This window comes from Somniosus microcephalus, chromosome 5 (assembly GCF_052327205.1).
Source record: "Somniosus microcephalus isolate GS21.2 chromosome 5, FLI_Smic_1.0, whole genome shotgun sequence".
NCBI classification, from domain to species: domain Eukaryota; kingdom Metazoa; phylum Chordata; class Chondrichthyes; order Squaliformes; family Somniosidae; genus Somniosus; species Somniosus microcephalus.
In genome coordinates, this window is record NC_140991.1 from 14,994,114 (window position 1) to 15,010,608 (window position 16,495).

Here is a 16,495-nt window from a genome sequence, read left to right on the forward strand (position 1 = left end):
TGTCTTTTCCCAGACTGTGATCAGACACAGTGTGATTCCTGTCCTTTCCCAGACTGATCAGACACAGTGTGATTCCTGTCTTTTCCCAGACTGTGATCAGACACAGTGTGATTCCTGTCCTTTCCCAGACTGTGATCAGACACAGTGTGATTCCTGTCCTTTCCCAGACTGTGATCAGACACAGTGTGATTCCTGTCCTTTCCCAGACTGATCAGACACAGTGTGATCCCTGTCCATTCCCAGACTGTGATCAGACACAGTGTGATCCCTGTCCTTTCCCAGACTGATCAGACACAGTGTGATCCCTGTCCTTTCCCAGACTGTGATCAGACACAGTGTGATTCCTGTCCTTTCCCAGACTGTGATCAGACACAGTGTGATTCCTGTCCTTTCCCAGACTGTGATCAGACACAGTGTGATTCCTGTCCTTTCCCAGACTGTGATCAGACACAGTGTGATTCCTGTCCTTTCACAGACTGTGATCAGACACAGTGTGATTCCTGTCCTTTCCCAGACTGATCAGACACAGTGTGATTCCTGTCCTTTCCCAGACTGTGATCAGACACAGTGTGATTCCTGTCCTTTCCCAGACTGTGATCAGACACAGTGTGATTCCTGTCCTTTCCCAGACTGTGATCAGACACAGTGTGATTCCTGTCCTTTCCCAGACTGATCAGACACAGTGTGATTCCTGTCCTTTCCCAGACTGTGATCAGACACAGTGTGATTCCTGTCCTTTCCCAGACTGTGATCAGACACAGTGTGATTCCTGTCCTTTCCCAGACTGATCAGACACAGTGTGATTCCTGTCCTTTCCCAGACTGATCAGACACAGTGTGATTCCTGTCCTTTCCCAGACTGTGATCAGACACAGTGTGATTCCTGTCCTTTCCCAGACTGTGATCAGACACAGTGTGATTCCTGTCCTTTCCCAGACTGTGATCGGACACAGTGTGATCCCTGTCCTTTCCCAGACTGTGATCAGACACAGTGTGATCCCTGTCCTTTCCCAGACTGTGATCAGACACAGTGTGATCCCTGTCCCTTCCCAGACTGTGATCAGACACAGTGTGATCCCTGTCCTTTCCCAGACTGTGATCAGACACAGTGTGATCCCTGTCCCTTCCCAGACTGTGATCAGACACAGTGTGATTCCTGTCCTTTCCCAGACTGATCAGACACAGTGTGATTCCGGTCTTTTCCCAGACTGTGATCAGACACAGTGTGATTCCTGTCTTTTCCCAGACTGTGATCAGACAGTGTGATTCCTGTCTTTTCCCAGACTGATCAGACACAGTGTGATTCCTGTCCTTTCCCAGACTGATCAGACACAGTGTGATTCCTGTCCTTTCCCAGACTGTGATCAGACACAGTGTGATCCCTGTCCTTTCCCAGACTGTGATCAGACACAGTGTGATTCCTGTCCTTTCCCAGACTGTGATCAGACACAGTGTGATTCCTGTCCTTTCCCAGACTGTGATCAGACACAGTGTGATTCCTGCCCTTTCCCAGACTGATCAGACACAGTGTGATTCCTGTCCTTTCCCAGACTGTGATCAGACACAGTGTGATCCCTGTCCTTTCCCAGACTGATCAGACACAGTGTGATTCCTGTCCTTTCCCAGACTGATCAGACACAGTGTGATTCCTGTCCTTTCCCAGACTGTGATCAGACACAGTGTGATTCCTGTCCTTTCCCAGACTGTGATCAGACACAGTGTGATTCCTGTCCTTTCCCAGACTGTGATCAGACACAGTGTGATTCCTGTCCTTTCCCAGACTGATCAGACACAGTGTGATTCCTGTCCTTTCCCAGACTGTGATCAGACACAGTGTGATCCCTGTCTTTTCCCAGACTGTGATCAGACACAGTGTGATTCCTGTCCTTTCCCAGACTGTGATCAGACACAGTGTGATTCCTGTCCTTTCCCAGACTGATCAGACACAGTGTGATTCCTGTCCTTTCCCAGACTGATCAGACACAGTGTGATCCCTGTCTTTTCCCAGACTGTGATCAGACACAGTGTGATTCCTGTCCTTTCCCAGACTGTGATCAGACACAGTGTGATTCCTGTCCTTTCCCAGACTGTGATCAGACACAGTGTGATCCCTGTCTTTTCCCAGACTGATCAGACACAGTGTGATTCCTGTCCTTTCCCAGACTGTGATCAGACACAGTGTGATCCCTGTCTTTTCCCAGACTGATCAGACACAGTGTGATCCCTGTCCTTTCCCAGACTGTGATCAGACACAGTGTGATTCCTGTCCTTTCCCAGACTGTGATCAGACACCGTGTGATCCCTGTCTTTTCCCAGACTGATCAGACACAGTGTGATCCCTGTCCTTTCCCAGACTGTGATCAGACACAGTGTGATTCCTGTCCTTTCCCAGACTGTGATCAGACACAGTGTGATTCCTGTCCTTTCCCAGACTGATCAGACACAGTGTGATTCCTGTCCTTTCCCAGACTGTGATCAGACACAGTGTGATTCCTGTCCTTTCCCAGACTGTGATCAGACACAGTGTGATTCCTGTCCTTTCCCAGACTGTGATCAGACACAGTGTGATTCCTGTCCTTTCCCAGACTGATCAGACACAGTGTGATTCCTGTCCTTTCCCAGACTGATCAGACACAGTGTGATTCCTGTCCTTTCCCAGACTGATCAGACACAGTGTGATTCCTGGCCTTTCCCAGACTGTGATCAGACACAGTGTGATCCCTGTCTTTTCCCAGACTGTGATCAGACACAGTGTGATCCCTGTCTTTTCCCAGACTGTGATCAGACACAGTGTGATCCCTGTCCTTTCCCAGACTGTGATCAGACACAGTGTGATTCCTGTCCTTTCCCAGACTGTGATCAGACACAGTGTGATTCCTGTCTTTTCCCAGACTGATCAGACACAGTGTGATTCCTGTCTTTTCCCAGACTGTGATCAGACACAGTGTGATCCCTGTCCTTTCCCAGACTGTGATCAGACACAGTGTGATCCCTGTCCTTTCCCAGACTGTGATCAGACACAGTGTGATTCCTGTCCTTTCCCAGACTGTGATCAGACACAGTGTGATCCCTGTCCTTTCCCAGACTGTGATCAGACACAGTGTGATTCCTGTCCTTTCCCAGACTGTGATCAGACACAGTGTGATTCCTGTCCTTTCCCAGACTGTGATCGGACACAGTGTGATCCCTGTCCTTTCCCAGACTGTGATCAGACACAGTGTGATCCCTGTCCCTTCCCAGACTGTGATCAGACACAGTGTGATTCCTGTCCTTTCCCAGACTGTGATCAGACACAGTGTGATTCCTGTCCTTTCCCAGACTGTGATCGGACACAGTGTGATCCCTGTCCTTTCCCAGACTGTGATCAGACACAGTGTGATTCCTGTCCTTTCCCAGACTGTGATCGGACACAGTGTGATCCCTGTCCTTTCCCAGACTGTGATCAGACACAGTGTGATTCCTGTCCTTTCCCAGACTGTGATCAGACACAGTGTGATTCCTGTCCTTTCCCAGACTGTGATCGGACACAGTGTGATCCCTGTCCTTTCCCAGACTGTGATCAGACACAGTGTGATCCCTGTCCTTTCCCAGACTGTGATCAGACACAGTGTGATCCCTGTCCCTTCCCAGACTGTGATCAGACACAGTGTGATTCCTGTCCTTTCCCAGACTGTGATCGGACACAGTGTGATTCCTGTCCTTTCCCAGACTGTGATCAGACACAGTGTGATTCCGGTCTTTTCCCAGACTGTGATCAGACACAGTGTGATTCCTGTCTTTTCCCAGACTGTGATCAGACAGTGTGATTCCTGTCTTTTCCCAGACTGATCAGACACAGTGTGATCCCTGTCCTTTCCCAGACTGTGATCAGACACAGTGTGATCCCTGTCCTTTCCCAGACTGATCAGACACAGTGTGATCCCTGTCCTTTCCCAGACTGTGATCAGACACAGTGTGATTCCTGTCCTTTCCCAGACTGTGATCAGACACAGTGTGATTCCTGTCCTTTCCCAGACTGTGATCAGACACAGTGTGATTCCTGTCCTTTCCCAGACTGATCAGACACAGTGTGATTCCTGTCCTTTCCCAGACTGTGATCAGACACAGTGTGATCCCTGTCCTTTCCCAGACTGTGATCAGACACAGTGTGATTCCTGTCCTTTCCCAGACTGTGATCAGACACAGTGTGATTCCTGTCCTTTCCCAGACTGTGATCAGACACAGTGTGATTCCTGTCCTTTCCCAGACTGATCAGACACAGTGTGATTCCTGTCCTTTCCCAGACTGTGATCAGACACAGTGTGATCCCTGTCCTTTCCCAGACTGTGATCAGACACAGTGTGATTCCTGTCCTTTCCCAGACTGTGATCAGACACAGTGTGATTCCTGTCCTTTCCCAGACTGTGATCAGACACAGTGTGATTCCTGTCCTTTCCCAGACTGATCAGACACAGTGTGATTCCTGTCCTTTCCCAGACTGATCAGACACAGTGTGATCCCTGTCTTTTCCCAGACTGTGATCAGACACAGTGTGATTCCTGTCCTTTCCCAGACTGTGATCAGACACAGTGTGATTCCTGTCCTTTCCCAGACTGTGATCAGACACAGTGTGATCCCTGTCTTTTCCCAGACTGATCAGACACAGTGTGATTCCTGTCCTTTCCCAGACTGTGATCAGACACAGTGTGATCCCTGTCTTTTCCCAGACTGATCAGACACAGTGTGATCCCTGTCCTTTCCCAGACTGTGATCAGACACAGTGTGATTCCTGTCCTTTCCCAGACTGTGATCAGACACAGTGTGATTCCTGTCCTTTCCCAGACTGTGATCAGACACAGTGTGATTCCTGTCCTTTCCCAGACTGTGATCAGACACAATGTGATTCCTGTCCTTTCCCAGACTGATCAGACACAGTGTGATTCCTGTCCTTTCCCAGACTGATCAGACACAGTGTGATTCCTGGCCTTTCCCAGACTGTGATCAGACACAGTGTGATCCCTGTCTTTTCCCAGACTGTGATCAGACACAGTGTGATCCCTGTCTTTTCCCAGACTGTGATCAGACACAGTGTGATCCCTGTCCTTTCCCAGACTGTGATCAGACACAGTGTGATTCCTGTCCTTTCCCAGACTGTGATCAGACACAGTGTGATTCCTGTCTTTTCCCAGACTGATCAGACACAGTGTGATCCCTGTCCTTTCCCAGACTGTGATCAGACACAGTGTGATTCCTGTCCTTTCCCAGACTGTGATCAGACACAGTGTGATCCCTGTCCTTTCCCAGACTGTGATCAGACACAGTGTGATCCCTGTCCTTTCCCAGACTGTGATCAGACACAGTGTGATCCCTGTCCTTTCCCAGACTGTGATCAGACACAGTGTGATCCCTGTCCTTTCCCAGACTGTGATCGGACACAGTGTGATTCCTGTCCTTTCCCAGACTGTGATCGGACACAGTGTGATCCCTGTCCTTTCCCAGACTGTGATCAGACACAGTGTGATCCCTGTCCCTTCCCAGACTGTGATCAGACACAGTGTGATTCCTGTCCTTTCCCAGACTGATCAGACACAGTGTGATCCCTGTCCTTTCCCAGACTGATCAGACACAGTGTGATCCCTGTCTTTTCCCAGACTGATCAGACACAGTGTGATCCCTGTCCTTTCCCAGACTGTGATCAGACACAGTGTGATTCCTGTCCTTTCCCAGACTGTGATCAGACACAGTGTGATCCCTGTCCTTTCCCAGACTGTGATCAGACACAGTGTGATTCCTGTCCTTTCCCAGACTGTGATCAGACACAGTGTGATCCCTGTCCTTTCCCAGACTGATCAGACACAGTGTGATTCCTGTCCTTTCCCAGACTGATCAGACACAGTGTGATTCCTGTCTTTTCCCAGACTGTGATCAGACACAGTGTGATCCCTGTCCATTCCCAGACTGTGATCAGACACAGTGTGATCCCTGTCCTTTCCCAGACTGATCAGACAGTGTGATTCCTGTCTTTTCCCAGACTGTGATCAGACACAGTGTGATCCCTGTCCTTTCCCAGACTGTGATCAGACACAGTGTGATCCCTGTCCTTTCCCAGACTGATCAGACACAGTGTGATTCCTGTCCATTCCCAGACTGTGATCAGACAGTGTGATTCCTGTCTTTTCCCAGACTGTGATCAGACACAGTGTGATCCCTGTCCTTTCCCAGACTGTGATCAGACACAGTGTGATCCCTGTCCTTTCCCAGACTGATCAGACACAGTGTGATCCCTGTCCATTCCCAGACTGTGATCAGACACAGTGTGATCCCTGTCCTTTCCCAGACTGATCAGACACAGTGTGATTCCTGTCTTTTCCCAGACTGTGATCAGACACAGTGTGATCCCTGTCCTTTCCCAGACTGTGATCAGACACAGTGTGATCCCTGTCCTTTCCCAGACTGATCAGACACAGTGTGATTCCTGTCCTTTCCCAGACTGTGATCAGACACAGTGTGATTCCTGTCTTTTCCCAGACTGATCAGACACACTGTGATTCCTGTCCTTTCCCAGACTGTGATCAGACACAGTGTGATTCCTGTCCTTTCCCAGACTGATCAGACACAGTGTGATTCCTGTCCTTTCCCAGACTGATCAGACACAGTGTGATTCCTGTCCTTTCCCAGACTGTGATCAGACACAGTGTGATCCCTGTCCTTTCCCAGACTGTGATCAGACACAGTGTGATCCCTGCCCTTTCCCAGACTGTGATCAGACACAGTGTGATCCCTGTCCTTTCCCAGACTGTGATCAGACACAGTGTGATTCCTGTCCTTTCCCAGACTGTGATCAGACACAGTGTGATTCCTGTCCTTTCCCAGACTGTGATCAGACACAGTGTGATCCCTGTCTTTTCCCAGACTGTGATCAGACACAGTGTGATTCCTGTCCTTTCCCAGACTGTGATCAGACACAGTGTGATTCCTGTCCTTTCCCAGACTGTGATCAGATACAGTGTGATTCCTGTCCTTTCCCAGACTGTGATCAGATACAGTGTGATTCCTGTCCTTTCCCAGACTGTGATCAGACACAGTGTGATCCCTGTCCTTTCCCAGACTGTGATCAGATACAGTGTGATTCCTGTCCTTTCCCAGACTGTGATCAGATACAGTGTGATTCCTGTCCTTTCCCAGACTGTGATCAGACACAGTGTGATTCCTGTCCTTTCCCAGACTGATCAGACACAGTGTGATTCCTGTCCTTTCCCAGACTGTGATCAGACACAGTGTGATCCCTGTCCTTTCCCAGACTGATCAGACACAGTGTGATCCCTGTCCTTTCCCAGACTGATCAGACACAGTGTGATTCCTGTCCTTTCCCAGACTGATCAGACACAGTGTGATCCCTGTCCTTTCCCAGACTGATCAGACACAGTGTGATTCCTGTCCTTTCCCAGACTGTGATCAGACACAGTGTGATCCCTGTCCTTTCCCAGACTGTGATCAGACACAGTGTGATCCCTGTCCTTTCCCAGACTGTGATCAGACACAGTGTGATTCCTGTCCTTTCCCAGACTGTGATCAGACACAGTGTGATTCCTGTCCTTTCCCAGACTGTGATCAGACACAGTGTGATCCCTGTCCTTTCCCAGACTGATCAGACACAGTGTGATTCCTGTCCTTTCCCAGACTGATCAGACACAGTGTGATTCCTGTCTTTTCCCAGACTGTGATCAGACACAGTGTGATTCCTGTCCTTTCCCAGACTGTGATCAGACACAGTGTGATTCCTGTCCTTTCCCAGACTGTGATCAGACAGTGTGATTCCTGTCCTTTCCCAGACTGTGACCAGACACAGTGTGATTCCTGTCCTTTCCCAGACTGATCAGACACAGTGTGATTCCTGTCCTTTCCCAGACTGTGATCAGACAGTGTGATTCCTGTCCTTTCCCAGACTGTGATCAGACACAGTGTGATTCCTGTCCTTTCCCAGACTGTGATCAGACACAGTGTGATCCCTGTCCTTTCCCAGACTGATCAGACACAGTGTGACCCCTGTCCTTTCCCAGACTGTGATCAGACACAGTGTGATTCCTGTCCTTTCCCAGACTGTGATCAGACACACTGTGATTCCTGTCCTTTCCCAGACTGTGATCAGACACAGTGTGATTCCTGTCCTTTCCCAGACTGATCAGACACAGTGTGATTCCTGTCCTTTCCCAGACTGTGATCAGACACAGTGTGATTCCTGTCCTTTCCCAGACTGATCAGACACAGTGTGATTCCTGTCCTTTCCCAGACTGTGATCAGACACAGTGTGATTCCTGTCCTTTCCCAGACTGTGATCAGACACAGTGTGATTCCTGTCCTTTCCCAGACTGATCAGACACAGTGTGATTCCTGTCTTTTCCCAGACTGTGATCAGACACAGTGTGATTCCTGTCCTTTCCCAGACTGTGATCAGACACACTGTGATTCCTGTCCTTTCCCAGACTGTGATCAGACACAGTGTGATTCCTGTCCTTTCCCAGACTGTGATCAGACACAGTGTGATTCCTGTCCTTTCCCAGACTGATCAGACAGTGTGATTCCTGTCTTTTCCCAGACTGTGATCAGACACAGTGTGATTCCTGTCTTTTCCCAGACTGTGATCAGACACAGTGTGATTCCTGTCCTTTCCCAGACTGTGATCAGACACACTGTGATTCCTGTCCTTTCCCAGACTGTGATCAGACACAGTGTGATTCCTGTCCTTTCCCAGACTGTGATCAGACACAGTGTGATTCCTGTCCTTTCCCAGACTGTGATCAGACACAGTGTGATTCCTGTCCTTTCCCAGACTGTGATCAGACACAGTGTGATTCCTGTCCTTTCCCAGACTGTGATCAGACACAGTGTGATTCCTGTCCTTTCCCAGACTGATCAGACACAGTGTGATTCCTGTCTTTTCCCAGACTGATCAGACACAGTGTGACCCCTGTCCTTTCCCAGACTGTGATCAGACACAGTGTGATTCCTGTCCTTTCCCAGACTGTGATCAGACACAGTGTGATTCCTGTCCTTTCCCAGACTGATCAGACACAGTGTGATTCCTGTCCTTTCCCAGACTGTGATCAGACACAGTGTGATTCCTGTCCTTTCCCAGACTGTGATCAGACACAGTGTGATTCCTGTCCTTTCCCAGACTGTGATCAGACACAGTGTGATTCCTGTCCTTTCCCAGACTGTGATCAGACACAGTGTGATCCCTGTCCTTTCCCAGACTGTGATCAGACACAGTGTGATTCCTGTCCTTTCCCAGACTGTGATCAGACACAGTGTGATTCCTGTCCTTTCCCAGACTGTGATCAGACACAGTGAGATTCCTGTCCTTTCCCAGACTGATCAGACACAGTGTGATTCCTGTCTTTTCCCAGACTGATCAGACACAGTGTGATTCCTGTCCTTTCCCAGACTGATCAGACACAGTGTGATCCCTGTCCTTTCCCAGACTGTGATCAGACACAGTGTGATTCCTGTCCTTTCCCAGACTGTGATCAGACACAGTGTGATCCCTGTCCTTTCCCAGACTGTGATCAGACACAGTGTGATTCCTGTCCTTTCCCAGACTGTGATCAGACACAGTGTGATTCCTGTCCTTTCCCAGACTGATCAGACACAGTGTGATTCCTGTCTTTTCCCAGACTGATCAGACACAGTGTGATCCCTGTCTTTTCCCAGACTGATCAGACACAGTGTGATCCCTGTCCTTTCCCAGACTGATCAGACACAGTGTGATTCCTGCCCTTTCCCAGACTGATCAGACACAGTGTGATCCCTGTCCTTTCCCAGACTGTGATCAGACACAGTGTGATTCCTGTCCTTTCCCAGACTGTGATCAGACACACTGTGATTCCTGTCCTTTCCCAGACTGATCAGACACAGTGTGATTCCTGTCCTTTCCCAGACTGTGATCAGACACAGTGTGATCCCTGTCTTTTCCCAGACTGATCAGACACAGTGTGATCCCTGTCCTTTCCCAGACTGTGATCAGACACAGTGTGATTCCTGTCCTTTCCCAGACTGATCAGACACAGTGTGATTCCTGTCCTTTCCCAGACTGTGATCAGACACAGTGTGATTCCTGTCTTTTCCCAGACTGTGATCAGACACAGTGTGATTCCTGTCTTTTCCCAGACTGATCAGACACAGTGTGATCCCTGTCCTTTCCCAGACTGTGATCAGACACAGTGTGATCCCTGTCCTTTCCCAGACTGTGATCAGACACAGTGTGATCCCTGTCCTTTCCCAGACTGATCAGACACAGTGTGATTCCTGTCCTTTCCCAGACTGTGATCAGACACAGTGTGATCCCTGTCTTTTCCCAGACTGATCAGACACAGTGTGATCCCTGTCCTTTCCCAGACTGTGATCAGACACAGTGTGATTCCTGCCCTTTCCCAGACTGATCAGACACAGTGTGATCCCTGTCTTTTCCCAGACTGATCAGACACAGTGTGATCCCTGTCCTTTCCCAGACTGTGATCAGACACAGTGTGATTCCTGTCCTTTCCCAGACTGTGATCAGACACAGTGTGATCCCTGTCCTTTCCCAGACTGATCAGACACAGTGTGATTCCTGTCCTTTCCCAGACTGTGATCAGACACAGTGTGATTCCTGTCCTTTCCCAGACTGTGATCAGACACAGTGTGATTCCTGTCCTTTCCCAGACTGATCAGACACAGTGTGATTCCTGTCCTTTCCCAGACTGTGATCAGACACAGTGTGATTCCTGTCCTTTCCCAGACTGTGATCAGACACAGTGTGATCCCTGTCCTTTCCCAGACTGATCAGACACAGTGTGATTCCTGTCCTTTCCCAGACTGTGATCAGACACAGTGTGATCCCTGTCCTTTCCCAGACTGTGATCAGACACAGTGTGATCCCTGTCTTTTCCCAGACTGATCAGACACAGTGTGATCCCTGTCCTTTCCCAGACTGTGATCAGACACAGTGTGATTCCTGTCCTTTCCCAGACTGTGATCAGACACAGTGTGATTCCTGTCCTTTCCCAGACTGTGATCAGACACAGTGTGATCCCTGTCCTTTCCCAGACTGATCAGACACAGTGTGATCCCTGTCCTTTCCCAGACTGTGATCAGACACAGTGTGATTCCTGTCCTTTCCCAGACTGTGATCAGACACAGTGTGATTCCTGTCCTTTCCCAGACTGATCAGACACAGTGTGATTCCTGTCCTTTCCCAGACTGTGATCAGACACAGTGTGATCCCTGTCCTTTCCCAGACACAGTGTGATTCCTGTCCTTTCCCAGACTGATCAGACACACTGTGATTCCTGTCTTTTCCCAGACTGTGATCAGACACAGTGTGATTCCTGTCCTTTCCCAGACTGTGATCAGACACAGTGTGATCCCTGTCCTTTCCCAGACTGATCACACACAGTGTGATTCCTGTCCTTTCCCAGACTGTGATCAGACACAGTGTGATCCCTGTCCTATCCCAGACTGATCACACACAGTGTGATTCCTGTCCTTTCCCAGACTGTGATCAGACACAGTGTGATTCCTGTCCTTTCCCAGACTGTGATCAGACACAGTGTGATTCCTGTCCTTTCCCAGAGTGATCAGACACAGTGTGATTCCTGTCCTTTCCCAGACTGATGAGACACAGTGTGATCCCTGTCCATTCCCAGACTGATCAGACACAGTGTGATTCCTGTCTTTTCCCAGACTGTGATCAGACACAGTGTGATTCCTGTCTTTTCCCAGACTGATCAGACACAGTGTGATCCCTGTCCTTTCCCAGACTGATCAGACACAGTGTGATTCCTGTCCTTTCCCAGACTGTGATCAGACAGTGTGATTCCTGTCCTTTCCCAGACTGATCAGACAGTGTGATCCCTGTCCTTTCCCAGACTGATCAGACACAGTGTGATTCCTGTCCTTTCCCAGACTGTGATCAGACACAGTGTGATTCCTGTCCCTTCCCAGACTGTGATCAGACACAGTGTGATCCCTGTCCTTTCCCAGACTGTGATCAGACACAGTGTGATCCCTGTCCTTTCCCAGACTGTGATCAGACACAGTGTGATTCCTGTCCTTTCCCAGACTGATCAGACACAGCGTGATCCCTGTCCTTTCCCAGACTGTGGTCAGACACAGCGTGATGATCCCTGTCCTTTCCCAGACTGTGGTCAGGCACAGCCTGATCCATGTCTTTTCCCAGCCTGTGATCAGACACGGCCTGATCCCTGTCCTTTCCCAGACTGTGGTCCGACACAGCCTGATCCCTGTCCTTTCCCAGACTGTGGTCAGACACGGCCTGATCCCTGTCCTTTCCCAGACTGTGGTCAGACACAATGTGATCCCTGTCCTTTCCCAGACTGTGGTCAGACACGGCCTAATCCCTGTCCTTTCCCAGACTGTGGTCAGACAGAATGTGATCCCTGTCCTTTCCTAGACTGTGGTCAGACACAGCCTGATCCCTGTCCTTTCCCAGACTGTGATCAGACATAGCGTGATGATCCCCGTCCTTTCCCAGACTGTGGTCAGACACAGCGTGATCCCTGTCCTTTCCCAGACTGTGATCAGACACAGTGTGATCCCTGTCCTTTCCCAGACTGTGGTCAGACATAGCGTGATCCCTGTCCTTTCCCAGACTGCGGTCAGACACGGCCTGATCCCTGTCCTTTCCCAGACTGTGGTCAGACACAGCGTGATCCCTGTCCTTTCCCAGACTGTGGTCAGACACAGCGTGATCCCTGTCCTTTCCCAGACTGTGGTCAGACACAGCGTGATCCCTGTCCTTTCCCAGACTGTGGTCAGACACAATGTGATCCCTGTCCATTCCCAGACTGTGGTTAGACACGGCCTGATCCCTGTCCTTTCCCAGACTGTGGTTAGACACAATGTGATCCCTGTCCATTCCCAGACTGTGGTCAGACACAATGTGATCCCTGTCCTTTCCCAGACTGTGGTCCGACACAGCATGATCCCTGTCCTTTTCCAGACTGTGGTTAGACACAGCCTGATCCCTGTCCATTCCCAGACTGGTCAGACACAGCATGATCCCTGTCCTTTCCCAGACTGTGGTCCGACACAGCCTGATCCCTGTCCATTCCCAGACTGGTCAGACATGGCGTGATCCCTGTCCTTTCCCAACCAGCAGAAATAGTTTCTCTCTCTCTACTCTAGCAGTTCCCCTTAGTGCCTTAAAAAGTTCGATCAAATCACCCCTTAACCTTCTAAATTCCAGGGATTACAACCCTAGTTTGTGTAATCTCTCCTCGTAATTTAACCCTTGGCGTCCAGGTATCATTCTGGTAAATCTACGCTGCACTCCCTCCAAGGCCAGTATATCCTTCCTAAGCTGTGGAGCTCAGAACTGAACATAGTACTCAAGGTGTGGTCTAATCGGGGCTTTGTACAGCTGAAGCATAACTTGTGTCTCCTTGTATTCTAGCCCTCTAGATATGAAGGCCAGCATTCCATTAGCCTTTTTGATTATTTTCTGTATCTGTTAATGACATTTTAATGATCTATGTACACGGACCCCTAAGCCTCTTTGGGCCTCCACTGTTCTTAGCTTTTCACCATTTAGAAAGTACCCTGTTCTATCTTTTTTCGGTCCAAAGTGGATGACCTCACACTTGCCTACATTGAAATCCATTTGCCACAGTTTAGCACATTCATTTAATCTATTAATATCTCTTTGTAATTTAATGCTTCTATCTACACTGCCTACAATGCTGCCTATCTTTGTCATCGGCAAACTTGGATATGTGGCTCTTGATCCCATCATCTAAGTCGTTAATAAATATGGTGAATAGTTGAGGCCCCAACACAGATCCCTGTGGGGCGCCACTAGTCACTTCCTGCCAATTAGAGTATCTGCCCATTATCCCTACTCTCTGTCTCCTGCCGCTCAGCCAATTTCCTAACCAGGTCAATAATTTGCCTTCAATTCCATGAGCTTCAACTCTAGCTAATAATCTCTTATGAGGGACTTTATCAAATGCCTTCTGGAAGTCCATATAAATAACACCCACAGACATTCCTCTGTCCACTACTTTAGTCACCTCTTCAAAAATTTCATTCAGGTTGGTCAGGCCCCACCCTTTACAAATCCATGCTGGCTTTCCCTGATCAGATGAAAATTTAAGGCGTTCAGTTGCTCTATCCTTAATTATAGACTCTAGTAATTTCCCGACAACAAATGTTAGGCTAACTGGTGTATAATTCTCTGGTTTCCCCCTCTCACCTTATTAAAGCAGGAGGTAAGACAGAGGGAGCTAGGGGAGGACTGGGAGTGCTCCGTCACTTGTAGGAAGGTGAGGGAGGGGGCAAAGGAGAGACGAGCTAGAATTGTTAACTTCATTTTTGTTATTTTACAGAAAAACAAAAGCGTCAACATCTCAGGACAAAAACAAGCTTAGGTACAGCAAATGTTATTAATCTGTATGAGAGAGAGTGCAGAAAGAGAGTACTTGTCTGTAATGTGCTGCTCCTTTAGGTGTCTCTGAGCAAGTCTTAAAAACAAACCCCTACCTGCTCAGAATAATTTGGGAAGGAGCCTTGTCCCTGTCTGTAGTGCTGTGGAGTAGTCTTTGACCTTGTCCTCTCCTCTTAGACTGGAGGGAAGGTACTCGACCTGGCTGTTGTGTGCTGAGTGGGTGAGTCATAGACCCATCCCTCCATCCCAGGGCCCTCTATACAGCCCAGTGGGCGAGTCATCGACCCATCCCTCCATCCCAGGGCCGTCTATACAGCCCAGTGGGCGAGTCATAGACCCATCCCTCCATCCCAGGGCCCTCTTTACAGCCCAGTGGGCGAGTCATCGACCCATCCCTCTATCCCAGGGTCCTCTATACAGCCCAGTGGGCGAGTGATAGACCCATCCCAGGGTCCTCTATACAGCCCAGTGGGCAAGTCATAGACCCATCCTCTATACAGCCCAGTGGGTGAGTCATCGACCCATCCCTCCATCCCAGGGCCCTCTATACAGCCCAGTGGGCGAGTCATAGACCCATCCCTCCATCCCAGGGCCCTCTATACAGCCCAGTGGACGAGTCATAGACCCTTCCCTCTATCCCAGGGTCCTCTATACAGCCCAGTGGGCGAGTCATAGACCCATCCCTCCATCCCAGGGCCCTCTATACAGCCCAGTGGGCAAGTCATAGACCCTTCCCTCTATCCCAGGGTCCTCTATACAGCCCAGTGGGCGAGTCATAGACCCATCCCTCCATCCCAGGGTCCTCTATACAGCCCGGTGGGCGAGTCATAGACCCATCCCTCCATCCCAGGGTCCTCTATACAGCCCGGTGGGCGAGTCATAGACCCATCCCTCCATCCCAGGGTCCTCTATACAGCCCAGTGGGCGAGTCATAGACCCATCCCAGGGTCCTCTATACAGCCCAGTGGGCGAGTCATAGACCCATCCTCTATACAGTCCAGTGGGCGAGTCATAGACCCATCCCTCCATCCCAGGGCCCTCTATACAGCCCAGTGGGCGAGTCATAGACCCATCCCTCCATCCCAGGGCCCTCTATACAGCCCAGTGGGCGAGTCATCGACCCTTCCCTCCATCCCAGGGCCCTCTATACAGCCTAGTGAACGAGTCATAGACCCATCCCTCCATCCTCTATACAGCCCAGTGGGCAAGTCATAGACCCATCCCAGGGTCCTCTATACAGCCCAGTGGGTGAGTCATAGACCCTTCCCTCCATCCTCTATACATCCCAGTGGACACGTCATAGACCCATCCCTCCATCCCAGGGTCCTCTATACAGCCCAGTGGGCGAGTCATCGACCCTTCCCTCCATCCCAGGGCCCTCTATACAGCCCAGTGGGCGAGTCATCGACCCTTCCCTCTATACAGCCCAGTGGACACGTCATAGACCCATCCCTCCATCCCAGGGTCCTCTATACAGCCCAGTGGGCGAGTCATCGACCCTTCCCTCCATCCCAGGGTCCTCTATACAGCCCAATGGGTGAGTCATAGACCCATCCCTCTATACAGCCCAGTGGACACGTCATAGACCCATCCCTCTATCCCAGGGTCCTCTATACAGCCCAGTGGGCGAGTCATCGACCCTTCACTCCATCCCAGGGTCCTCTATACAGCCCAGTGGGTGAGTCATAGACCTATCCCTCTATACAGAGCAGTGGACACGTCATCGACCCATCCCTCCATCCCAGGGTCCTCTATACAGCCCAGTGGATGAGTCATAGACCCATCCCTCCATCCCAGGGTCCTCTATACAGCCCAGTGGGCGAGTCATAGACCCATCCCTCCATCCCAGGGTCCTCTATACAGCCCAGTGGGCGAGTCATAGACCCATCCCTCCATCCCAGGGCCCTCTATACAGCCCAGTGGGCGAGTCATAGACCCATCCCTCCATCCCAGGGCCCTCTATACAGCCCAGTGGACGAGTCATAGACCCTTCCCTCTATCCCAGGGTCCTCTATACAGCCCAGTGGGCGAGTCATAGACCCATCCCTCCATCCCAGGGCCCTCTATACAGCCC

The 16,495-nt window shown here is 50.2% G+C and overlaps 1 protein-coding gene across 4 annotated transcripts in view; it reads left to right on the forward strand.

Moving 5' to 3' along the window:
- LOC147116905 (leucine-rich repeat-containing protein 14-like) overlaps nucleotides 1-16,495 on the forward strand; it is a 55,120-nt gene that overhangs the window by 17,878 nt on the left and 20,747 nt on the right. For 3 of the 4 annotated variants that reach the window (XM_085987352.1, XM_085987354.1, XM_085987353.1), the window contains exon 3: nucleotides 14,363-14,404. The exons of the other annotated variant lie outside the window; for it this stretch is intronic. In XM_085987352.1, coding sequence (XP_085843478.1) covers nucleotides 14,363-14,404 — 42 coding nt within the window. The remainder of the gene's footprint in view (nucleotides 1-14,362; nucleotides 14,405-16,495) is intronic. 4 annotated transcript variants of the gene reach the window in all.